The 27689-nt window shown below is 34.5% G+C and overlaps 1 protein-coding gene across 3 annotated transcripts in view; it reads right to left on the bottom strand.

Moving 5' to 3' along the window:
* PRMT3 (protein arginine methyltransferase 3) overlaps nt 1-27598 on the bottom strand; it is a 124363-nt gene extending 96765 nt beyond the window's left edge. Inside the window, exons 1-9 of one of the 3 annotated variants that reach the window (XM_040638897.1) lie at nt 27470-27598; nt 27089-27224; nt 25433-25515; nt 23828-23877; nt 23109-23211; nt 16188-16347; nt 14708-14852; nt 10587-10652; nt 2268-2389 (exon numbers count right to left, since the gene is read on the bottom strand). In XM_040638897.1, coding sequence (XP_040494831.1) covers nt 2268-2389; nt 10587-10652; nt 14708-14852; nt 16188-16347; nt 23109-23211; nt 23828-23877; nt 25433-25515; nt 27089-27224; nt 27470-27497 — 893 coding nt within the window. In that variant the 5' untranslated portion in view covers nt 27498-27598. Of the gene's footprint in view, nt 1-2267; nt 2390-10586; nt 10653-14707; nt 14853-16187; nt 16348-23108; nt 23212-23827; nt 23878-25432; nt 25516-25644; nt 25664-27088; nt 27225-27469 lie in introns of those variants that run through there. The other 2 variants (XM_040638899.1, XM_040638898.1) reach the window with 2 other exon arrangements.
* Between the last annotated feature and the right edge of the window lie 91 nt (nt 27599-27689).

The raw sequence follows: 27689 nt of genomic DNA, 5'->3' as shown, positions 1-27689 counted from the left end.
AACGAACACATGCCCTGTAAGTAGTTAAATGGAGATACAGCACAGTAAATTAGCTGTGAGGATCAACTATGGAGTCAGGCTGCCTGGGATCTAAATCTGGCTCCACTACAAATAAGGAGACTTACTTAATTTCTGCCACAATTTCTTAAGGGTAATCATATACTGTAATTATATGTACCTCAAAGGAGATTCAACAGAGTACGAAATTAATGTTAGCAATTTTTATTATTAAAATGAAGTACCTAAAACCAAATGCTAAGGCATTTTCAATAAATGCCCTTATGCAAAAGTTCCATACACTGTAGCACCAAATTTTATATACAATGAATGTGAATATAATCATTGTATAAAGATATGTCTAAAAAGTCACTACGAATTCTATGTGAAATAAAATGAAACAAAACAAAACAATACAAAATAAAATGAGTGTTATCACTATCCTTTTCCTTTTCTTCCATAAAGGAACTAAAATGAGAGCACATCTAGTCTCACTTTGTAGAAACCAAAAATGAAAATTAACATGTAAATGTACATGGTCTTTTATAAGATTAGAGCTTCAAATAGAAATATCTTACCATAATCTTCCTATCAACAATAAATTTTTGATAATTCTTCTAAGACAATCTCTTCTTTAAAACACTGGTTCTCATATTTGTTTGGATGGCAATGCACAAGTAAGTGAGGGTGTTCTTTATGGAAACCCAAAAATGATGATGATGTCCTTACTGGTATCCTAAGAACTAGGAAAAACTACTAGATTACAGAGTTGCCTATATACATACATGCAACACATATGCCATTTTCTCCAGTATGAAAATAATAACCACAAACTCAGAACTATGAGAAATCTAAGCAAGATCAATGTAGTTTTTTTATTAACATTAATTTGGCACTTGTTAATAATAATAGTAGCTAACTTCTGAATACCTATTATGTGCCAAGCAATATGCCAAAGAGATTTATATGTATATCTTATAACTTACCCTGCTCATAATCATATGAGGTATTATTATTTTTATTTTGACAGTGAAACAGCAGGTGTCAAAGAGGTTAGATATAATTTAATTGAAGTTCAAATAACTGGTTAGTGGGAATGATGATTCGAACCAATCCTGACTCAAACCTTGTACTCTGAATCACAACACTACACTTCTACATTATGCAATAATTTCTAAAAAGTTTAAACATCTTACATAATTTTATTTAAATTTAATACTAATAAGAAGGTATTAATATTAATCAATTTTAAGAACAGAACGTAAGTATCAATGAGAGGACCATTTAAGAACTGTTGTTGGGGATTTAATGTATGCGGGTGATTACAATTAATAATATTGTATTTATATACTTGAAAGTTGCTAAGAAAGATCTTAAATGTTTTCAACACAAAAAGAAATGGTAATTACTTGATGCAATGGAGGTGTTAGCTAATGCTATGGTGGTAGTCCTTTTACAATACACAAATGTATGGAACCAATACATCGTGTATCTTAAATTTATACAATGTTATGTGTCAATTATATCTCAATAAAACAGGGAGGAGCCCAGGCGGAGGGAACTGCTGAGAAGCCCCTATTAGTTATTTACTCTGAAAATTACTCCTAAGTTCCAAGTACAAGGTACTTTGTTAAGTACACAGCTAAAGAAATCTAGTTCTATAAGCTATAGTTCAAATAAAGGCCTTCTTACTATGACATAGGCCAATTGTAAAGTCAATCCTTGATCCATTAACCTAAGTTAATTCCTCAAAGAGAGGAGACATTTTTAGAGAACAAAATTAAGTTTTAGGGGATAAACTAAATCCACTCTGCTTTGTTTGTAGTCATTTTGGAATTATTTTAATTTGAAGGAGGCACAAAGGTTAGTGTTGTAAAAAAGAAAAAAAATAACCTTTAGTCTTTAGTCTGACTGCTCTTTGCAAACAGAAATATTACTGAAATAAATATTCAGTTTTGTTGAGTGCTCTAACAATATTAGCCTATATGTCAATGATTTCTAATTTTGTATTATTATAATTAGCATATTTATAGCCATAAATGGAAAAACAGGAAATTGTATAAAAATAATTATCAGTGAGAACTATGAAAAGATTGTTCATAGCTCAAACATGCCTAGCTCAATCTAACCTAAAATCTTATTATTCTGGAATGAATTTTTACTAAAAGACACATGTCTTGACTCTGCATTAGACAGCTATTAAAGACAAGAAGACCTGTTAATCATCATATTTAAAAATAATCTTAAATCAAGCCTTAAAATACATCTACCTTATGATATCCATTGCCTGGTAAAGTATTTCAGACTGATCAACTCCAAGAACCTTCTTTGCCCCAGCTTTAGCTGCAAACATAGAGAGAATTCCAGTTCCACAACCAACGTCCAAAACTACCTGGTGTAATAAAAAAAACATGTTATCGAGAAGGTCTAGTATTTTAAGTTCTATTCATATATTATGACATTACTGGCAAGGAACAGACCACGAAATTTTAAAATTTTACAGATCAACTGGAAGTAATTTCTATTAGAAGAAACTGAAGATATCATTACAATGGGTTGTTTTAAATTCCTTTTTTGGGAGGGGTACATAAATTCTATGTCCAACATGGGGCTTGAACTCATGACCCCAAGATCAAGAGTCTTGTGCTCTACTGAGTAAGCCAGCCAGGCACCCCAGTTGTTTTACATTCTCAATAGCATATTTGGCCATATTCTGCTACAATCAGAAGCAACAACGTAAATTAAGAGATGTTTTATATGAAATAAACAGTTTCTATAGACTTAATAGGGAAGTATTCTGTTTTTAATTTCCCTACTGTATGTATGCTCTTATTTAGGCTTAGTAATTCTAAATTTTAGCAGAAATAAACTTTCTCAAGTTTGAAAGGCAGAAATTAACTTAAGCAAGATAGCCTGATCCAATACAACTAAAAAATGTTTATAAAGGAATTCTAGATGTAGAATATTGTCATAGCCCCTCCATTCCCGAAATTAAATATTCAACTCATTTAAACAATAGATTCAACAAAAATAAATTGGCTTCTAGAATTCAGAACTTCAAAATATAAGTTTCAAAAATGATACACGGGGCACCTAGGTGGCTCAGTTGGTTAAGTGTCTGCCTTCGGCTCAGGTCATGATCCAAGGGTCCTGGGATCAAGCCCTGCTCATCAGAGAGCCTGCTTCTCCCTCCCCCACTCCCCCCGCTTGTGCTCTCTCTCACTATCTGTCTCTCTCAAATAAATAAATAAAATCTTTAAAAAATAAAAATAAATAAAAATGATACTCATTACCATTGGTGAAAGTAATAAGAATCAAAGTTTATGATGATACTGGGGACAGGTAAAAAGCAATTATTTCTAAATCAAGAATTGCATGTTATTTCCAGTATAGTATAGTGAAACCTGCTCGTCAGTAAAAGAGAAAAACAAATTACTGAGGACACACATTAAGCAAAGTACTCAGAGGTCCGCTATCCTATGAACTTATTGAAAACTGAAGTGCCTTAAGTCTTTCATTACTGATGGTCTAAATCCTATGTATTTACCCCAAAATATGAAATGATTTCAGTATTCTCCCATAAATATTCGTGCAGTTAAGAGCTGGCATTGATCACAGTGATGGGATACGGCCACAAACAAGACCAAGTCCCTGTCTTCATGAAGCTTACCATCTTGTGGAGAAGACGAATGAATAAACAAATATAAAATAATGTCAGGTAGTAGTGTTATAAAGAAAAATTAGGCACCAGAGTAGAGGTTAGAGCAGGGAAGAGGGGATACATCTTTTCAGAATTTTAAATAGGTCTGTGAATATGTTTGTAACACAAGTGAGCACAGAACTGAAGGCAATAAAGGAGCATGCCATGCAGGGATCTAGAGGAGTGTCTTCTGGCCATGGAGGATATTAAAGGTAAGGCACAAAATATCGGGCAAAACAAGACCAACGTGGCTAAGCTGGGTGAGAAAAGGTTGCTTGGAGGTGAGGTCAGGGGTTAAGAAGGGGCCATATCACATAGAACTTTTGGATTTTATTCTGAGTAATGGGAAGCTACCGTAAGAAAAACAGAACTAGAATTAAGAACTTATTAAATTGTTCAAGAACTATTTTATTCTTCAACTAGGTAATACAATCACATAGCTTAAACATCAAAAACTATATTTCTTATTTATCCTTCAAGAGACTCTCATGCAAATATAATGCAATACATTTTTCTTCCCCTTTTTACACAAATGGAAGGATCCCCACTGCCCTCGCCACATGCTGCTTTTTGTACTTAACAATGTAACGTAGAGATCTTTCCATATCAATTCACAGAACTTCTTTCTCTCATACAGTTGTATAGGATTCCATATAATCTACTCATCTAGTTCTCTACTGATAGACATTTAGGCAGTTTCTGAAATTTTACTATGATAATCAAAGCTATAAATAACCTTATACTCAACCCAATTCACACATGAGTAAATCTATAGAATATACTCCTAAAAGTGAAAACACTGTGTCAGAGAGAATATACATACTTGTAATCGTGGTAGACATAATCAAGTAAATTATCTTCAATAGGACAATTCAACCAGCAATGTTTAAGTGCTGATGTCCTTACAGGTGAGACTAGCCTATGGAACATACAATCAAACTTTTGGCTTTTTGCCAATCTTGTAAGTACAAAATAATGCTATATTGGTCTAGTTAAAACATGCATTTCCATTATCATGAGGTTTAGCATCATCCCTTATGTTGCAGAGCCATCTGTAGTTCTTTTTTATTAAACTATGTATTTATATCCTTTCTCTATTTTTCCAGTTGTTAGGTTTTTTTTCCTTATCAAATTTCTAATCAAAATTTTCTTATCAAATCTGGTCAAATAACAGTTATTTGTAAGTTGAGGAGCTTAGACCTCTATAACTTGGAATGTTTCTCTCAGCATATACTTTTGTCTTTTGATTCACCTTACAGTGACTTTTGTTATGTAGAAATTATGGTTTCCTTCTGGATTTTGATCATAATTAGACTGACCCTCCCCATCTTCTTCCCTATTTCATCCTCATACATTTCCTTCTAGTATATTTATGGTTTCATTAATATAGTTTGTTTTTATCATAGTATATACTAACAAGTATGGTTTCAACTTTACTTCTGTTCAGATGGCTAACCAACTGTTCCAACATGCTATTAAACAGTCTGTGTTTCCCCTACTAATCTGATATCTGACTCTTATGATCTGAATATTTGCATCCCTCCAAAATTTATATGTTGAAATCCTAACCAAAAGTAATGGTATTAGAAATGAGGATCTTTCGGAGGTAATTAGATAATAAGGGAAAAACACTCATGAATGGAATTATTACCCTTACAAAAGAGGCCCCAGACAGATTCCTCTCTGGAGGAAGAAGGCATTTCTATGAACCACAAAGCAGGGCTTCACTGGAATTAGTGCAATGATCTTGGACTTCCCAGCCCCTATAACTGTAACAAATAGATTTATGTTGTTTACAAGCCACTAAGTTCATGGTATTTTTGTTACAGCAACCTGAATGGACTCAGACAGGGACCTTGAGCATTAAGTAAAATTTCTGTATATATTTTGGATTTTTATTCTGCTCTATTAGTTTATATAATCATGTGCCAGTAACTATTCTAATTACAGAAGCTTTACAGAATAATTTAGTATCAAGTAAGGCTGGTCCACCCTCACTGCAAAATTTTTTTCACAGTGTTTCTGGGAAATTTTGTGTATTTCTTTTTTCGTAAGAACAAGAGAATAAACTTATCTAGGTTTTAAAAAAAAAAGTCTTAGTATTTTTATGGGGATTGAGCTAAAATTCTAAGTTAATTTAGGGAAAATGGACAATTTGAGTTTTGCTACTCAAGAACAGTCTTTCAATTTGTTTAAATCATCTATCATGTTCTTCAGATTTAAAAAAAGTTTTTTTCATACAAGCCCTGCACACTATTTAAGTTTGTTCGTATGTGTTTTATCTTCTGTATTGTTTACTGTTAAGAGTGGAGTGCTTCATTCCATTGTATCTTGAAAACATAATTTACCAGAACTGACTCCAAAAGAGAGAAAATCTAAACAGCCTGATCTTTATTGAAGAAATAAAGTTGTCAAAAGATTACTACTCTGTGTCTCCTATCCTGTGCCCCTCCAAGAAGGACAAGGCCCAGATGCTTTCATAGGGTGAATCTGTTTCCTGAACATGTGCCCCATCTGAGTTGAGTCAGCATGTTTTAACATAACTACTTTAACATACAAAAAAGTTAAGGATTTTAAGGTGGAAACTATACATTATTGCAAATGAAATTAAAACATTTTCTTAAGTTACAAATAAAATGTATTAACCATAACAGCAAGAAAATACCATAATAGCATACATGCTTATAGTACATTAGTTTGAAATATTATGTGACATAAAATAAAAATGGAAAATATATAACACGATCTAAGGGATAAGTTTCCAGAAACTAAGATATTTGCAAAATTAAAAAATTAAACATAGGGGCGCCTGGGTGGCACAGTCGTTAAGCGTCTGCCTTCAGCTCAGGGTGTGATCCCAGCGTTCTGGGATCGAGCCCCACATCAGGCTCCTCTGCTAGGAGCCTGCTTCTTCCTCTCCCACTCCCCCTGCTTGTGTTCCCTCTCTCACTGGCTGTCTCTCTCTGTCAAATCAATAAATAAAATCTTAAATTAAAAAAAATTAAACATAAAAAGTCAGTGTGGAATTTAGAAGTTTGATACCATAGTATTTGGCAACGGTGACTGGGAATATCAACAATCACATAGTGTTTATGGAAAGACAGGCTAGCAGCACTATTTATACCATCCAAGGTATAAATAACCTTTTTTGACCCAGGAAGTCCACTGCTAGGAATTTATCTTATTATTATACTCTCACATATATTAAAAACAAATTTAAATATTTTATATTTTTATATGAATTGTTTCTAGTATTAAAAATTAAAACTTATGGACATTCTTACATTGGACTTATGAACCACTAAAAGAATGTTAATAAGGAATCATCTCTAAGAAAAGTTGCTGAATGAAGAAAGCTAAATACAGAACGATATATATTATATACCCCAATTAAAGTATGTGTTCTTTTGTAACACTACACACACACACATAATTTATGTACATACATACACATATATATATATAAAAGTCTTACTTAATCTTCATTTTGCAAATGAGGAACGTGAGAGAGCTTCAGAGAGGGAAGGGAACGGGACCAGGATTATAAAGCTGGTAATTTGTAAAGCAAGCATGCAAACATAGGCCAATCTGCTTCTAAGGCTGTATTTAAAAAATATTTTAAATTATATATGAATTATTTATTAAACCTAGCTCAAAATTAGGTAATAAACTGAAACTTAAAACTTGATAGAATCAAAGGAAGGTAAAAATGATGACAGAATAAACTAATGTTATTTTATATAATGATGAAGGAATTTGATTCCTTTTCCTAAAAAAAAAAAAAAAAAAAAAGGAAAAGAAAAAAAGTGAATCAATTTAACTGTAGATAATAATCAAAAGCATAGTGAAGGCACCTAACTGTGAATTTCTTCAATGGACTACAAATAGAAATTAATTATGACTGAGTGATAACACGATTAAATGCCACCCAAAGTTAAATTAAATCTGAGAAACCATATGGCCTCCACAGGAGGTTTGTGAATTCAAACAATATTAAGAAAGGAATAAAGGAAAAAGGCAAGAAAGGAGGGATGGAGGGAGAGAAGGAAGGAAGAAACACATTTTTAATTATAAACATCTTTTTGAAAAATAAATCTACTATGTACTACATAATATGATATAAAGCTAGTATTGTATAAAATTCGTCTACCTAATGGAGATAAAAGCAAACAAAAACAATGGTAATAAAACTTAGAAAAACAAGTTATTTCATACATTTAAAAAATAATTAGATTTAAATAATTTTATGAACATATTCTGTCATGGCATACTAAAATCATATGACCTAAATATGAAAAATGTCAATTAAAATATAACTAATGCATCCCACCCTAATTATTCATACTATTTTAAAATAATGGTGCTTCAAGTGCAGTGGCATAGGGTTAAGGGCACTAAAATAAGAGTAAAAACCCTCAGGTTTGTTTTTGTTTTAGTTGCCTGTTTTAGGGCAAGTCAATTAACCCACTGGTCTCAAATATCTACATGTACAAAAAGAGATAAATACTTGCCCTGCATAGTTATAGGTATATTATACAGTGACAATGACACACATGTTTGAAAGCAATATATAAATAATCAAATGATACTTAAATATATGATAGTATAGTTTCTAAATTTTCTAAATCTGTATCCATAGTATAAGAAAGTATCCCAAATCATTTAAAAATATGAAAGTTCTAGATTATTTAATATTGTTTATTACAGAAATTAAACCCTGAAAGTGTTTTAAGGAATTAAAAATTGGCAGGTATAATATTTTACATTGCAGTGTATTTTTGAGAAGCCATAAATGCCAAGCAAAACTAATTACACATTGATTAACTTAAATGAAAGCATTTTAGAGAAACTGCTAAGGAAAAATACTCCCAAATTATTAATAAGCTGTTTTCTGACTTTGGCAGATTTAGTGTCTTCAGTAAGAGCAGTAAGTAAAACACAAAATAACTGAAACATCATATATTTTCCATGGGCATGTATTTTGTCTGAGAATGTATAACGTATATACCTAACATTTCTCAATACCGTTATAATAAAAACTAGAAGCAGAAAGTGACTGTGTATGTCTACGGATGTACTAAGATGCATTCCATGCATGTAGAAATACTCAGAATTACTTAATTTCTCAATGATTAATCTTCTAATTACAAATATTTATGCCTTTTCAGTATATTCTTAAGTATCTAAAAACAAGAGTCTATTCCGAAGATACTAGAAAAGATACTTCTAACTTTCACTTAACAAATTCTTAAGAGTATTTGTATCAAAAAGTATTATGAAAAGGCTCAAAAACAGTGCTTTTGCAATTTAAAAAAAATCATAAAATTTTTTATGGGGTTAAAATGATTTCATTTTACAGATGAGGCCCAAAGAGATCCACCCACTTCTCTAAAATTATTATATATCTGGTTCCTGAGAAGCCAGGCAGGACTAATGATGCCCAGACCAGTACATGCTTAATTTCTCTACAACATATTAATGAAAAAAAAAAAAAAAAAAACAAACCTGGGCACAGTCTAACTATAAATATAAAGCAAAATTTTTAATAGTAATATATTTGCTTCATGGGAAACAAAGTGGTTTTTTAGACATATTAAATAAATTGTTCCAGCACTTGGGTATAAATATAAACACCAACTATAAAAAAATTCTTAGTCTCTGCTGTAATAACATATAAAAAGCACACAAAAAAGCTAAGTACAAAGAACTGATAAAAACTAAGATTTTAAAAATGAAATCACCTATTTGTCTATATAGGGGATCAGTAAACACAAAGAAACACATACTATCATAAACCTTTCGTGTTAGGTAATGCTTTGGCAAAGATATCAGATTACCATATAAATTTCAACTGTCTAACTCAGCTAAGTCACATGTGAAACACAGCTCTTGGGAAACAGATGCGGAAAATGAAAAGCCAATCTGTATTATATTCCAAACAATACGCAAATCAGGAAAAGAAGTTTTTCAAAATATAAAGATTGTTAGTCACTGCTGCAATATCATGTAAAGTTTATGAAATAACCTTGGAAAAGTATCTTTTAAAATGAAAGTGAAAGGGGAGTTATAAAAACCTGATATGCCATCAATATACATGTTCCTGAAGTGGAAAGGATGGGGAAAAATTCCCAAACAAAGGTATATATGTGGCAGAAATGATAATATTTTTGACTAAATTAGTGGACTAATTTCCAACAAGAAAGAACAAACAGAAAATCTGAACTTTTAGGTAAACATGCCAACATAGAAAGTGAGGGAAGAAGGAAGTGAAGAAGAAAAAATGAAACAATTCATAAGGGAGGAAAGACAAATGACACAAATTTCAAACACACACACACACACACACACACAGAGTGTGAAATTTCATCTTTGAAATAACCTGAAATGGTATTAAGACTAACTATAAAATACAAAGCGTCTCATAAAGGGGTAAATGAAGTCTTAAAAGAAAGCACCTAAGTTCTACCTTACAATATTTGACCCTACTTATTAATAATAACTTCTTAAAATTAATTTTTAACTAATTAACACACATTAATCACTAAAAGTATGCTTTGGTACAGGCCTTATCTGATATATTTGAAATTCACAGGAATCACAGTAAATCAGTAATATGGTTTAAGCAAAATAATTTGGATAAGCAAAGTTTAACTAAACCATGTCACTGTAATTAATGAATTTCAATTTAAAAAATTTGTACCCTGAATGACAGCACCAATCAACATTTCTGCTATCAGGATTCTGCACCACAGAGAAGCATCATAGAAGTCTTCCACGAAATAAAGCCAGAGTACACTAAATCAATTGCTAGCACAATGAGACCCAAGAGAGGACTTCTACTGCCCAAGATTCGCATGAAATGTAGAATTCTGTAGCTTATGCTACTCACCTTGTCTTTGAAGATATGTGGATTTTGGTATATAAAATCTCGGTAACTTTCTGTTCGTACTTTGTCCTAGAGTAGAGAGAGAAAAACATTCTGTTTATAGGATAAATTGAAAATATAAAAATTTCTAGGAAGATATCTGTTATTTTATCACATACTGATAGTTTGCTTGGAAAGCTAAGCTTAGTTTTTTTGTCCTAAAAGAAAACAATAAAGAATAGGAATGCCAACAACACACAAAGAAAATTAATGAAAGTCAGATAAGGTCTAAGTTCTTAAAGATGTACACATTTTTGTCTTGACATGTGTTATCATTTCAAGACTTCAACTGATAATTAAAGCTAACAGAAGCTGAACATGATGTTTTACTCCTTCAAATAGGGCCTGGAATCTAGAGCCTGACAACCTGTAGTAAAGGGAGTCTACTGTTAAATGTTGAAATGCTATGTTAAAATATGGGAGAAAAATAACCAAAAGATATGAATGTAAAAGTTACAGTTACATATAAAAAATGAAGGCACACGAGTATGGTTTTTCTAAGAAAGTCACTGATCAGCACCTATCTGATTTATAATCCTGTTTTGTTTCTAGAAATGTCTGTAGTAGGAAATGATGCTTAAAAAAGCCTATAATCCCAAAGGTAAATCATTTGAGCCCTGCAGCTCACATTTGAGACTTCTACACTCTGTGGAGTCTCACATGACCTGTGACCGAGACAGGCACTGAACGCGAACATTTATTTTAGTTCATGAATAAAGCCGATTCCCTTTTAAATTACTTCAGTTGAGATATATACAGACTGCAAGTTAAGCAGTAAGGGCCTCTGCTGCCAAGTAAATAAAATGAGCACAATAAAAATAGATTAGGAATTCTAGTTTTGGGTTTCATACTAGGTAAAAAGAAATGTTACAGCAAATCCTATGTTATCAAAACTTATGTAATCCATACTCTTCAAAAAACAATTTTAGGCCAAAAAAAAACCACAACAAACCCTTATAAAGGTCTTAAATTAAAAGCCAAGTTGTTATACTGAATTACAGGATATAAAAAAACGGGGAATTGCAGAGCTAATTCCATGTTTTCTGATGGAATTATTTCTAATTGCTTTATAAACAAAATTTTAAATCAGGTTTATTAAACCTTTCCCTGAAATTATTTTAAGAACTACTAAAAGAATCGAATGCTTAAATAAATTTACACATATTAACTAATCAATTTTAAAAGTCTTTTAAAAAATATATACCATTCCATACATCTGTCATTTTTATACTCATCTTATACTACAACCAGTGATTTTTGCTGGGTGAACATCAGTCTAGGAGGCAGTCACTTGGAAAGCTCTCGCCAATCACACTGCCTTACCACTGTTCCAACTTGATCACGAGCACCACAACGCCTGTCCTAAATCCATGCACCAATGCTCTCTCAACTACAGTCCTTCATCCCGGCTCTTTTTACAGATCCATCTGCTTTCATTCACATGCTCACCCTGGTGCAATAAAATCCAAGTATACCAAACAGAGTGTGTTGGACATAGCAGAGCTTCAATTTTATAACTGAAGTATTGAAAGAAAACTCACTAAACGTGAAAATGCAAGCAAATAAAAGACTAGCACTCATAACCAGTTCAAAAAATGTACTCTAAGAAAACACTAACACTTCAATACAAAATAAGGTAATAGAAATTTTAAAAATTATCTTTTTCACCAGCCTATTAAAACACAAAAGAAGATAAAATCAGAGCTCCAATACTAAGAAGCAACGTAATTTTTTAAGACTAGTAATGCCATGGAATTATTCCTACAAATATTAAAAAAAAATTTAAGAATGAGACTACAGAAAAGTACATACCACAAATTTTACGTATATAAATAACAGTATGTTTTAAATGTACAGGCTCATGAAGGTGGAAGGAATGCATGAGTTAGCTGGGGATACAATGAGAAGAACGCAGTAAAGAAAAATTATCTAATGGTACTACGATCTGTGATAAATGTTCACCAGGATAAACAATATTTTTCTTTGAGAAAAAGAGAGTGATGCATCTCGGATTTACAACATTAGTCAACAATGACTGGTACTTCAGAAAGATAAAGTGGCAACGGATTCTGAAAGTGCATGTAATCCATCCTTCCATCAACTATATCTCTGAAATTCAAAAATGTCATCTTCATCTGAACTCCAGAAAGATCACAAAGTACCTTTATTTATAATTATAATCACAACACATGCCAAAATAGTGTCATTGAAATATCTGAGACTAAGCAACCAAAAATCCAAATACTCTTCCTATAAAAGCAAGGCCAATTCTAAGCATAAAAATAAATCCTATCCATGGTTTCTCAATTTTAAATTATTTATAAAGATCAAGTGAGATTCTGGTAGTAGCCCAACCTTAAACAGATTATGTGAGCTAAGAATTGTTTTGATAAGAAACAGAATATTGCTTGATATATGGAACATTTCCTACTCACCCGCAGTATGTAAGTTAGCAAAATATAAATTGGATAAATAGTTCTTTTTGCATGGAATATATCCTTATTTCCTATGAACACTTAATCAAGTTATCCCCAAGAAAAATTATATTAATAGGGATTCTTAAATGATTCTCTGAAAGGGAAAAGGTAGCACTGGAAACTTCAAGCTGGAACTTCTTAAATCTGTATGTACATCAAAAGGACTTAAAGATATACCATCAAGTGTGAAGATCCTCTAATTATGGATATACAGCTACAAATGTCCAGGACAGACATTTAGAAATAAGTAGTCAAACTGGATTTCCCTGCTGCTTATACCTAGGACACTTTTATGTACTACCTACTTGGAGTCTCAGTAACCTTCATCTGTCTGAAAACCCACACAATTTCCATACCAAAGGCACTAAAGGTTCATGGCATTTAAATTAATGGGGTGATTTAAAATGACAAACATGGGCTTAAGTGACCTCCTTAAAAAAAAAAAATTCTAGACACAATAAAATTAATTTTAACAAAGAAAACAGAGTAAGTCAATTTCTTTTAAACAAACTCACTCTGAACTTAAAATAATTTATCACTTATAAGATAACCGTTATTTATAATGCTATGCCATTACCCAAGTGACAACAAAAAGCATAACCGTGACATGTCATTAGTAGAGAAATGACATGACATTGCTTTAAAAGACCACAAGTAATTACAATTACTATTAATCAGCAGACCTCCACTCTGTGATCTTGCAAACCTGACTCAACAAAATACATACATGTTATTAAATATCCCTAGTTCTTTTAAATGCATCTGTGTCAGGGGAACACAGTCTCAGGGCTTTCCAAAATAAAACAATCTTGTGAGAAAGGAATTTAGGAATGTATTTTTTGTTGGCTGGTTTTAAGAAAAGGTAGTGGCATCTAAAATTCAGAGATGAACATCTAACCTTTTCAATAAATTTTTTACATTCCCACACTTGTTCTACTATAGATATTTTTAGTTCTACTGAATTAAAAAATTACATCTTACTATTTTACAATCTATAATAACATAATCAAATGTATAATTACTAGGTATAGCTAGAAATCTACTTATATTTTATATGGACATTATCATTATAAAAATTGAAACCAACCAAATTTAAAACCCTGATTTGACCAATTTAGGAAATTCTACATATTGATGATTTCAAACGTAAAAAAGTTATGCCATGACAACTGTGAGAATTATTTATAATTAAACTTTGTACCGAAAAATTATTTGCCCAAACCGAAGTCAATATTGCTATTTAAAACACTAAAATTAATTATCCCCTTTGTACATTAAAAAGCAAACATATAATTTATTTGTTCCTAATTAATATTTGCTCTTGAGAAGATGAAAAACAGCAGTTTTTTTCCAATGTTCTATTTTAAGCAAAAGTAAAGATTTCATAATAAAAATTAATAATGATCTTAAACAGAATTTACAGTGACTGTGATGCTCCTGTAGTCTTTTCAACTCAAGATGCGTGATTAAGCACCAAAGATTTAAAAAGCAGTTCTAAAAAACCCCCAAAAAACTCCAGTTCTCCTAGAGCATATATATATATTAAGAACTTGTTTTATTCTGTTTTTCCTTTAGTATGGATTTGGTGCATTTTTGCTCTTTTCTAACCTTTAGCATTTCTTCATGTATCCCATAATGCCCGTAAGAGCTGAAATAAACACCATCCTCGTCTTCCTGGAGGTCTGCAATGGCAGTAGTAGATGACGAGCAGGTTCTGACATCTGCGTTCATCACAAAATCCTGAGCAAATTGTCTGTAATCAATTTGAAATACACCCTTGAGACAGGTTTATTGGACCATGAAAAAAGGAAAGGCTAGAGGTTGAGGGAGAGGAAAGGGGAGGGAGTGGGGTATGCAGTGTGATGAGCCTTCTAACTCAACATTTTACCTTAGCAACTGAAGGCTCCCCCTGCTGGATCTTAAGGAACAGCATATTCAAACCCAGATGTAAACATTCCTTCTGCAAACCATAAAAACACTGCCAACTGAAGATTATAGCTGTTTGTATCTTTGAACTGAACAAAAGCACATTATCTTTATTCAACTTTATTATTTCTATTGTTCTAAAATCTTATTTTAGCAGCTGAATCAATGTGGTATATTTCAACACTATTAATATTCTTTGAAACCATGTAATTTCATGGAAGGGTTATATGCGCAGAAAGTTGACCCAAACTGAGAATTATTTACATACACCACCACCACCCACCGTGGCTCTAAAGCTCAATTCCCTCTCTGATCACAACATATTAAGAATCTATAATGCATGCATGGGGGAGGATTGCAAAGAGGCAGATAGTTGAGTTGTTGGTTACTAGATTAACCAGCATAAAATCTCAAAAACGGGGAAAGGGAACCACAATCAGCTATACTATGTTCCCTGCTAGAGATTCTGGCAAACCATCAAATGGGTACTAAGGGAATGACAACCAACTTATAAATCCAACTGCTAAAGCTATGCTTGGTAGAAATGCATAATCTCAGGCCCTAGTTCAGACCTCTGAATCAGAACGTACAGTTTAACAAATTCCCAGGTGATTCATATGCACATTAAATTCTGTGAAGTACTAAGCCAGTAGAAGGCTAATTTACTCACTGGAGAAAACCATCCTATGTATCTGGTTTTCTAATTAAATACTACATAATTATACTTTGATTCTTTAAAAACAAAAATTTCAACACTGTACTGTACCCAAACCTAAAAAATATTAATTACTCCCCTCTAAAAGCCTAGGAGAAAAAAAGCAAATGGAGAAATCTATTAGATACAGAGTAATTCAAAGGAAGGCAATATCAAGGAACAAAAGCACTCAAGAGGACAACACTCCCAGAACAATAACCATTAGTACAAAAGTAATTATAAAGAAGTATGTGAGAACAGGTAAAACCACAAAATTTTAGGTTAATCAACTATATCTATAACATATAAAAATGTTGCATATCATTAAGTAACTTAAAATAAATTTAAAATTAAATACCTACATTGTGCTTTCCAGTACATGAAATGTTTTACTATATTCCACCTTATTATTAGTGGTATTACTTTTGGGATCTAAATAACTAATTTTCTGTAAGATTGATAAATTACTTCATTCTTTGCAGATCCTCACGTGCTCTCGCTAATGCAGCTTCAGCAGACAGTGCCCTGGCTTCCATATGCTTCAATTTTTCAACGACAGACGTGTTTTCACTGAGTCCGTTGGGGTATGAGAATGGGACTGACACTGGTTCATAAAGATCTTCTACATCTAAAGAAATAAATGGACATTATTATCAGGCCATCTTCTGACAATGAAGCAAATATAAACATGTTATTAATAAATACATACTAAGTGCCTATTATGCAGCCAACTGAGAAATATTTGTAAAAGTACTTCTAATTAAATAAATCTTTAATATCCAAACTGTTTCCATTTAAATTTAAAGAGCATGCTGTTAGTCTAAGTTTTTCATTAGGTGGCTAAACTAACCATATATAAAAGCATTAATTATCCTGAACCAACTCTGCAAGAAACAAAAAAAAGTGGAAGGAAAAAGCCCTAATACATATTGATCACCAGGTTTCTTTCAAATACACATGTTACATCTCGTTTCTTCCTCAAAACAAACCTAAGTTATAAGTATTTATCCCTATTTTAAGGCATGGGAAACATAAAATTCAGAGAAATTAAGTGACTAGCCCAAAGTCATTTGGCTATTGAATGAAAAAACTAAGACACAAACTCATGCCTGCCCTCCTAGCTCATATTCTTGCCACCACACAAGGTCCCCTCTCAGACTCTGGGTCTTCATCTATAGAGTAACAGGTATTACATTTAGATACTCACCAAGGACAGTGTGTACATAAAGAATTCTATACATTCAGTAACTTTTTCATCCTAGGTAAGGGGTAGTACAATCTATACACTAATATCCTATTGCTGATATTATTAATATCTTAATTCTTAATATTAAAAATTCTTGAGTTAACTTTAATTTCACTATGTATAAACTCATTAACTCCCACTGCAGAACTAATAACTCTGCAAACAAAAGTCAATATATGGAGTTAGTGACTGTAGTCAAAATCCCAGTGTCCATTATTAACCAGTCCAATTAATTTTCAGATCAACTTAAAGCAATAAAAACAATGCAGATATATTTTCTCTTCAGTACAGCACCAGCAGAAATATGGTTTTTTTTTCCTTATTCAGTTTTTAGTTATGACACTTCTAAATAGAGTTGAGAAAAAATAATTAAGCTTAACAAATGCATGAGAATATTATAACTTAGAGACTGGAGCCTAAGTCGAACTTCTAAAAGCAGTAGTTCAGGGGCGCCTGGGTGGCACAGCGGTTAAGTGTCTGCCTTCGGCTCAGGGCGTGATCCTAGCGTTATGGGATCGAGCCCCACATCAGGCTCTTCCGCTATGAGCCTGCTTCTTCCTCTCCCACTCCCCCTGCTTGTGTTCCCTCTCTCGCTGGCTATCTCTATCTCTGTCAAATAAATAAATAAAATATTTAAAAAAAATAAAAAAATAAAAAAATAAAAGCAGTAGTTCAGTATGCCACTAATCTCTAATCAGCCTGACAGAATACCGAATCACTGTTCTAAAAAAACTATAGATTCATTCACTATTTAATTCACCAAAAATTAACAAGAGCAACAAAATATGTTAAGGATGGTACACCGTATTTTCTACTTCTTACTACAACTCTGTGTATCTCGTTTTCAAACTTCTTCAAACTGTTTACAAGCCAACTTGTTAGTTTAAGGTACAGATTAGAATGGAACAAAGGAATTGAGTTGTTTTAGCAAGTTTCTGTTTTGCTTTTTGCTGCAATAAAAGATGGAGTAAAAACTTCCAGCACTAATAATATGTAGGTAATCAAATATATATTAAATGTTAAATGTTGAAAAGGAGAAAGGATTCAGTGAACATTAAGACCCATAACTATCAAAAGTCTAATTCAAAGTCCTAAACCATATTCAGGAAGATGAATTTCCACATCTACACTCTGTCTCGGGAGGTTCAAATCACCTGGACACTTCACTTTGGCAGCTGACAACTACCACAAAGGATGGTCAATTTATCAAGAAGACATAACAATTATAAATGAGTATAAACCTCAAAAAAACAAAAACTGATAGAATTAAAAGGCAAAAACGGACAATTCTTCAGTCATAGAAATGTACATACACCTCTACCAACAACTGATGAATTAGAAAAATTCAAAACCATATAAAAGATCAGAACTAAAATATTCAGCACCTTGAACTAACCATTTCTAGAATACTGCACCCAGGAACTGTATCTGACACTTTTGTAGAGTACTGATTTTGTAGTTGGTCTGTCAACTTGGATTTGTCTGATGTTTTTTCATTATTGGAGTAAAGTTATACATTTTTGGCAAGAACAGCAGAAAAATGATGTTGTGCCCTGAGTGCATTTTACCAAGGTGTTAGTAGGACTTATTAATGGTGATGTTAACCTTGATCAGTCAGTTGTGGCGGTGTCTGTTGGAAAAGTTAACATCTCCTTTGTATTTAAACTTCTTGGGGAGATACTCTGAACTATGCAAATCCTATTTCATCTTAAATTTTTGCCTACTAATCTTAGCATCCATTGATGGATCTTTTCTGCAAGTTATTACTGTGGTGTTTGCCTAATGGTGATTTTCTATTTCTCTCTTCCCCTGTGTATTTATTAATGAAAATTTTACTTCAAGTTCAAGCTGGTCTTTCTCCATTTATTTATTTATTTGGATGATTATGTCAGTATGGATCCATGGATATTATTCTATCCTATGGGCTAAAATCCAATACTATCACTTTCTGTGTTCCTCAAATTACTCCAGCTTTGGTCATAAAGAGTACTTCAGGTTAGCTCCCGTATTCCTGTGTAAGTCCCCACCTCCCCCCACCTTTTCTTTTTAAGTACTTCCTCACTTTGTGGCACAAGCTGTTTCAGACTCATCTTGTATCATCCTGCACCATCCATGGAATCAATCACTTCTCTAAAGAGCCTTGGTTCCTTTTACTCGACGATGGTGTTAAAATCTGGGCAATAGGCACGCTCATTGCTACTGGGGTTTTTCTAGCTCTCTCAACAGAGCTAGGAAATACATACGTATATACTAACCCACACATGCACACACACCTATATTTCTGTATCTATCTGTAGGTATATTAAAAACTGTGAATTTATACTGATACCTCTCATTCCAATCTATCACCATAGGACTCATTTCAACCTTCTGCACTTATCTGAAAGCTTCTTCTCCAACAGTGAGAAACCTAGTTCTTATTACCGTAGTATATTTACTTACTTGTCCATGCTATTATAGACAAAAAGTAGTCCCAGAATTGCTAAAGTCATACCCTGCGAGAAACACCTTGACTGACTAAATTACAGCATTTAAGTAGTCTTTTTACGTGGAGCCTCAGCACAATATCCAGTCAAGATTTTACTCTAACAGCTCTTTCCTTTCCCACCCCCTTCAGCAGTTACATTATTCCTTTGTAATACTTGAGTTCATTTGTTAGTGTTTGTATTCCATTTTGCACCACCACTACCCTCACACATACTGGTTGCTTTGTTGTTGTTGTTGTTTTTTATTACATGAAGGCTATGAGAAATAATACTAGTCCTAAGAGTCGGGGCTATACAAAAGGTACCCTCAGAGAAACATTACGCCCTCGTTATCCGTTACCTCAACCCCATTGTGCCTTTCTCTCCATCTCTGTCCCACAAAACCCCATACGCAGCTACGCTCTTTAGTTTCTAGCTCATCCTTCCTGTATTTCTTTTGTACAAACGAGCAGACACAAGCATTTTCTCAAATCCCTTTCTTTCTTACAGGAAGAGAATATCATACCAAAGATACTCCTTTGAGCTTTACCTTTTCTTAACAGTATGTCTCGGATATCACTCTATCAGTTCAGAGAGCTCCAGGTTTGTTTGTTTGTTTTTTAATAGATGGTGGGGATATACCAGAGTTAACTACTCTCCTACGTATGAGCACTTAGGTTTTTGTCAATATTTAGAAATTACAGTGCTATATTGAATAATCTTGCGTATAGGTATTTTCAGAATGTTGGAGATATACCCTCAAAACAGATTCTTATCTGTGAAACTCTTGTGTTAAAAAGTAAGTGCATATACGGTTTGGTTAGATGTTGCCAAATATGCATTCTACTAGCAACGTATCACAGTGTCTGTACCGCCTCAGCCCTGGCAACAAAACATGTTGTCAGATTTTAAAAATATTTACCAGTCTGATAGGTAAGAAATGGTATCTCACTCCTGGTCTACTTTTGAACCGTTTTTAGTAAACTGTCTAATCATGTATTTTCCCCATTGTTCTATCAAGTGTTTGATCCTTTGTCCCTCAATGTTGAAAGGTTCTTTGTTTATAAAAGAATACTAACCCATTGGGGAGTATATTACTACACTGTACTTAAAAAAAAAAAAACAACTCATTTTATTTTCTCAGATTTCATTAATTTTTCCCTAACATCCCCTTTCTGTCCCAAGATCCTATCCAGGATACTATAATTCATTCAGTTGTCATGTCTCTTATTTAAGTCTCCCTTAGCTATGACGGTTTCTCAGATGTTCCTTGTTTTTGATGACCTTGACAGTTTTTGTAGCTTGTAGAATGACCCTTACTTTGTGTGTCTGATGGTTTTTCATGGTTAGACTGAGGTTATTGGTTTTGGGGAGGAAGACTAGAGGGAAAGTGTCATTCTCATTATATAATGAGTTCATAATATCAACATGATTTATCACTGATGTGATTATCTGGCTATGGTAGTGTTTGCCAGATTTCTCCCTTGTAAAGTTACTTGTCCCCCCTTATCCTGTACTATCACTGCCTATTTTCTTAGTCATCTCCTTTATTAATTCAGTCATCTTTAAATCCTCAAAGCCTAATACTCAGCAGATGCTCAATAAATATTTACTGAAAGGCAGTGGAGGGGCAATGGCCAGTAATCAAGCTTGGAGCCAGGAGAGTGACAACCTTCTCTTCCATCTCTCTCCACCAAGGCCTAGGAGCACAGACTATTTGAGAGAACACAGGCAGTGTACTCAAGGACATGCCCAGTTCAAGTTCTCCTTCTTTTACTAGGCCCCTTAAGTGTTCCAGATCTCAGTCATGGCTGAGACCCAAACTCCTGTAGACCTTATTTATTTACTAATAACAATAAATTCTCCTTTATTAAGCACTTACCCTCTGACAGGTACTGTGCTAATATGCATTATCTTTGCAACAATTTCTTAAGGTAGGTGTCATTATCATCTTTTTACATATTAAGGCTGAAAGAAATTAATTTTATATACCATTGGAGAGTTAGATTCAATACCAATCCGTACCCACAGTGACCTACACACAACATTCCATATCTGTTGATCTGAATAACCTCTTCTTCTTCTGAACCGAAACCTACTTTTTCTACTTCTCATGAAACCTATTATATTTGACCTCATCATACAAGACAGACATTTAAAAACAAAACACTCTTAAGACTATGGGCTTCCTATGGGAAAGATTCATTTCTTCATGTTTCTAAAGCATTTAATGTACTACTTTCATCCTGCGCTCGTTCAATAAATGATTTTGAATTTAGGAAGTCATGAAGAGCACTTAGTGGGCACTCTGTCATTTATCAAAGGGGTCACTTTGATCACTCTGGGGAGAAATGAGATTAGACAGAATTTGTAAAAACAGGAAAGAATCAACCTGGGACTCACCAAATTTTGGAGCCAGAAAGCATCTCAGATGAAAACTTAAGAACAGAAAGCTCTGTCCAGGGTCACATGGTTCCTGAATCCTACGTTAAGGTCCTTACTACTACATCACACTGCCACACAACTTAATGATGGTCCTTCTCAAGGAAATGAGCAGCTTTCCACAGTTCTCGCTAATCAGAGAGCTGCTCAACTCCACATTGTCAAACTTCTGTATGTAAAGGTACATGTCTGTTTAGAATGGCCCCAATGACCTGAAGACAGCACACCCTTCACTTCACCTGACACAAGAAACATGAAAGATAGTATAAGTAAGGGGGAAAAAAGCATAAATTATTAAACCTCCTAAGTTATAATAAGGTGTCTATAAGAAGCCAACAGAATTTTCACAAGATCCCTGTTCAATAAGGAATAAGCTGGGGTGCCCGGGTGGCTCAGTCAGTTAAGAGCCTGACCCCTAATTTTGGCTCAGGTCATGATCTCATGGGTCCTGGGATCAAGCCCTGCCAAGAGCTCGACACTCGGGGAAGTCTGCTTGAGATTCTCTCCCTCCACCTCATGTGTGCATGTTCGCTCTCTTTCTCAGATAAATAAATCTTAAAAAGAGTAAAATAGGGAATAAGTGAACGCACAGAGCAAATAACTAAGTAAGAAAGCTACAGTCAAGAAATGAGTGGCCCTGCCACAAGGAAGGCTATAGAGTTAGTGTATGTAGGTAAGCCCATGGGAATTTGAGTGGACTCTGTTCTACATCAAAACAAAATCTCAGTAAATTAGATGTCTTAAAAAAAAGTCTGATTATCTGATCTAAATATCTGATCTAAATATATCAGACAAAAGCAGCAAATATTATTAAATCTACTTTAAAATTACTTTGAAGCAGAAATAAATTTCAAAAAATTTTGAATCAGTAGATCTAAAGATTTTGGTTAATTTAAAATAAATTAAAAATTTAATTTTAGTTAAATTAACTAAATTAAAATTTTAGTCAATTTTAGTAGACCAAAAATTAGTCTACAACTAAATATTATTTTCTCAAGTGTCCCTACGTTTCAGAACATTTTGTACACAATATTTAAACAAACTCCTATTTCTAAATTTCTCTCTCGTAATAGTGTAACTACCAGTTCTGAAATAACTTAACTTTCCTATTGAAACCAACTACCTCGTAAAGTCCTTAGAGAATTAAGGAGATGATATATTTTCTTAGAAAACTTAACCACCATTTGCCATTACAAATGACCCTATGTTTAAGTAGACCCAGTATGTTCATCTTACCAAATTGAAGTAATAGGTCATCTTCTAATACTGGCTTCAAATACTCTTCTTTCTCCCAAGGCACTGGGTTATATATGGAATTCATATACTCAACTGTAGGATTCTGGATGTAAAATTAATTGCATGTTTTTTCATTGTATATAATCACAACCTGCCCCTCCCCCAGCAAAAAGTAGGAAAATCAAGCCAAAAAAAAAAAGGAACAATGTCACCCTCACATAAAATCTCTATTTAAGGAGTCTATGTTCACCTGTCATTTCATTAACTTGATTGGATGATTGCTAAGATTAAGCAATATGGTTTCAATGCACTTTCTTTATTGTTTGGATTTGGAGGAAGTGGCAGCATAAACATTCATTGGAATACACGAGAAAAAAGGACTAAATATTTGGAAAAAAGAACAAAAAGACAACCACAGTACTTGAAATCACACTAGAAATTATTTCTGATTTAGGGAAATACTATGTATCAGTATTATCTGACACTGAATTACTTTTTCACATAACATCAATTCACCTCTCGGACACAGTTAAAAATGATACTTTACTAAATTTACTTGGTGCTGTATGTTATACTAGTTCCTAATGCCCACGATTCCCCCAATATGATGATTATATAAGAGTTCTTTGTACTCTTCTAATAGAAGATCAATGCACCAACAGTCACTGTGGTATTTCTTCAGTTTCCAAACAAAATTATAAATTAAGCTACCAACTTACCTTAAGTCTAATAAAATTTATTAGTTTAATGTATCCATAAAATTCAAGTCCTAATGGGAAAAAAAAAAGATAATTCACCTATTTTAATGAGTTTTGTATAATTGACCTATTCTATAGAGGCTCCTCTGGTTAGATAATAAAATATTTCTGTTCTCTAAACTACAACTTATAATATTTTGAATTTCTTAAGAACTAAAAATAGTAACTTACATATTTCTGAATATTTTAACTGAGAAACAGCCACATGGATAACAATTTTTAATGTTTTTCTTGCATTTTTAAAAAGTAGGAAATTAATTTTTAGAATTCAAATCCTCATTTGTAAGAACAATACAAATCAGGAAAATTCGGTTGTAGATTTTACCAAGTTTCTGGCAACTGATATTGGAGCCAAAAGTCTCTAAACCCCTATATTTAGGGTGCCTACCAAATTACAATTTTGCCTGGACATGGAGTATACAAAGTATACTAGCTTTTACATGAAGTTAAATGATACAAATTAAAAAACAATGAGGCTTGTTCTCTTTCCAGCAACGAAGCCCCATTACAGCAAAGAAAAGCAACAGGATATCTAACCAACTAGGTATTATTTGTCGTGAAAAATGTTAAAAAACCCTCTAATTGTTAAATGAAAAAAATTTAAAACAATTTTTTGGAAGTATGATTCCAATTCATTTTAAAAATGCACATTAAAAAACCCAGTAAGTCATTCATGTCTTACAAAAGCAGTTGCAGTTGCATTTATGATCTATAAATCTATTACATTACATATTTAATGTCTTTTCTAGTTGACAGCAAATATAGGGACTAAAAATTCTGTATTTAGTTAATTCTGTATTTAGTTAATTTTACTGGAATATGTAGTTCTTCTGCATCTATTTAAAGAAGCAGACTTTAATTATAAGGGAAGTATGTTCAAATGCAAGTTTCAAAAGAATCACCTAAATATTTTGTTCATCACCTCAACTTCATCACTCCTTTTTCTATACTCTTACCAAATTCAACCTTGTATGCTCTGAAGTTCAGGTTATGCTTTGACCTGGTAAGTTGTCTTTTTTCACAATGACCCACCTCCTTTTCCAAAGTCCACCTCTATCCTTGCTCTCCCTAATTCTAACATGATAAAAATGCAATCACATGCCAAGGTTGTTTTTTTTTTCCCCTTTTAGTTGTGTAGTCAATATAAGCTTAAATACAGTGAATCTTATCTAGAAGAATGACTTATAATTAGTCCTCCCTCAAAAGCCACTTGCCAAAAAAACTTCATAAGATAGGATGTTGTTATATTTTTCACTACATTTAACTTGTGCACGAAAGGGAAGTTCTGGAAAAATACAAAGTCTAAGCTTAAATTTCACAGCTAAAATTTTCTTTATTCTAGGGGGTGCCTGGGTGGCTCAGTTGTTAAGCGTCTGCTTCCGGCTCAGAGTGTGATCCCAGCGAGCCCCACATCAGGCCCCTCCCCTGGGAGCCTGCTTCTTCCTCACTCACTCCCCTTGCTTGTATTCCCTCTCTCACAGGCTGTCTCTCTCTCTGTTAAATAAATAAGTAAAATATTTTAAAAATAAAAAAAATAAAATTTTCTTTACTCTAAAAAATACTCACCATGTTTATGGACCATGTTACCAATATGAAATTGATGCTCAGACTTACAGTGTGAAAATGTTTCTTCAGCAGATGTAAATAACCTGAAAATTCAAACAATAACTTTATGAAATAGTCCCCTAAAAAGTTTAAATATTGATTTCATGTTAAATATACACTTCCCCCCCATTCTGATTCCTATTTTATATCCAATTAAGAAAAAACAAACATACCTGTAGATGAGAGGGACCCAGCATTTCTAAAGGGAATTAGTACTTCTGAGTCCCGTTCTACACCCTAAACAAACATTTTAAATGTCAAAGTTAATTTATTTGCCAAATAAGAGCACTGAGTTTATCCAAAGGTTTTTAAGGAAGAGAACTCCCTTTGACAGATTGTTTCTCTCAAGATATGAAAATGCCCTACAGAAGATTCTTTTCTGCTGTGTGTCAATGCTGCTTCCAGAGGCTTTGAACTGCGACAGCTCAGATTGCTTTGAGAAATAAAGCATAAAGTGTCCTTTTTATAGCTGGCATATTCCCAAAGTGCTATATTTCAAAAGTGATCTTGCAGTGTTCTGAAAGTACTTGTGTTACAGACATTGTGAGGACCAAGCCTCTTTTATTATGTGACCCGCAAAACTGCAGGATACTTAAGATAGGAATACACAGAGGAGGAGCTGAATACCTCCTCTGTATGCCTAGCACATATGCAGCAGTTTTCAACAAATGTTTACTCTGCTGTACTCATACAGCCTATCACAAAGAAGTACATCCCTGATGCTCAATAAATATTATTTTATGACAACTGGAGTACGCGTAGACATTCTGTACCTGCACAAACGGCCATGTGAGAACAATGACGAATCAAGAGGATCTAATATACTACCAATCAGCACCAAGCCCAGATTTATGGGAAACTGGAAAATGTTTATTCAAGTAACACTGGCCAATGCCAAGCAGGCCTCTTTCACGCCCACTTGTTCAGAAAGTCGACCAAAGTCAGAGCTTACTGAGATAAGAGGCAGAATTTTAAGTGGAAAAAACATGGATTTGGATATAAGACAAACTACAGCTTGGTGACCTTGAACAAGTTACTGATACCATAGTTTCTTTTTCCCCAAGTGAAAAATGCATCAATTCAATAGGTGGGGAGCCCCTACCTAAGAAGGTGATTCTTCAGTGGCTCAAATGGAAATATGACACCTGAGAAGCTCTGTACTCATTAATAAGTTATAGAAAGATATAGCTGCAAGGGTCCTGAGGGATTATCTGGTTTAGTGACTCGCACACTTGTATTAGAATCACATCAGAAAATGCCTTTATAAAAACAGAAGAGGTTCTAGGTCCCATGCCTGATTTAGAAGGGCTGTGGCGCAGGGTTCAGCATCTTTTCAAAGTCTCAGGTGACAAGGGTGCAGAACTAGATTTGGGAACCACAGATTGGTATCACACAGGGGGAAACTGAGGCCTGTGGAAGAGAAGTTAATATAACCTGGCTTCCAGTGCATATGGCTCTTCCCTCTACAGCACTGTGCCGCTTCCTTCTCAACAAACCCTCATTCCATACCACTGGTTCAAGGATTTGCGGGCAGGCTGCTCGGCTTGGACTTCAGACACACGGACCCACGGGGCCCGGGCACCCTAGGGGTGGCGCTTGGCATTGAGGTGGACGAACCTGTCACAGAACAGGCAGGGGGTCTGCTGCTTGTCGTGGGGGAGCTCAGCATCGTCCTCATCCTCCCAGGCAGCCTCGTCACCGCTATCGGACAGCTTTGGCAAGTCGTCCTCGTCCTCCACAGCGCCCCGGCCGCCTAGCACACGCAAACGATCAGCCCTGCCCCGGACGGGCACAAGTGCGAGCCGGGCGCACGAGGAACAGGTTGGGGGGGTGCGCTGCCCTCCGGCCCGCTCGCCCGCGGCCCTCGCCGGCACCTCCCCACCCTCCCAGCCAGGCCCCACCGTCCCGCCCCGCAACCGGGAGGGGCTGGGGGGGTTTCTCTCGCCCCGCGGCCTATGCGCTGGGCGAGCAGTGTGCTAAGGGGCCGTGGATACCCACCCGCAGCGCCCGACGCTAACGAGCACATGGCTGTGTTGCCCCGGAACCCCGCGCGCCTGGGGGCGGGGACCGGGCTGAGCAGCGCGCGCGCAGCCGCCGCCGAGCTGTCCGGGCCCGGAACCCTGGGAACGAGCGCGGGCGCGCGGCGGGAACGAAACTTAGGGAACCTCACTGTCGCCTAGAAACGCGAGAACGCGTGCGCGCGCGCGCGAGCTCCGGA

The sequence above is a fragment of the Ursus maritimus genome, unplaced genomic scaffold, assembly GCF_017311325.1.
Source record: "Ursus maritimus isolate PB19 unplaced genomic scaffold, ASM1731132v1 scaffold_23, whole genome shotgun sequence".
NCBI lineage: Eukaryota > Metazoa > Chordata > Mammalia > Carnivora > Ursidae > Ursus > Ursus maritimus.
The sequence above is the reverse complement of the archived record's forward strand: the minus strand, read 5'-3'. Positions and strand labels throughout refer to the sequence as shown.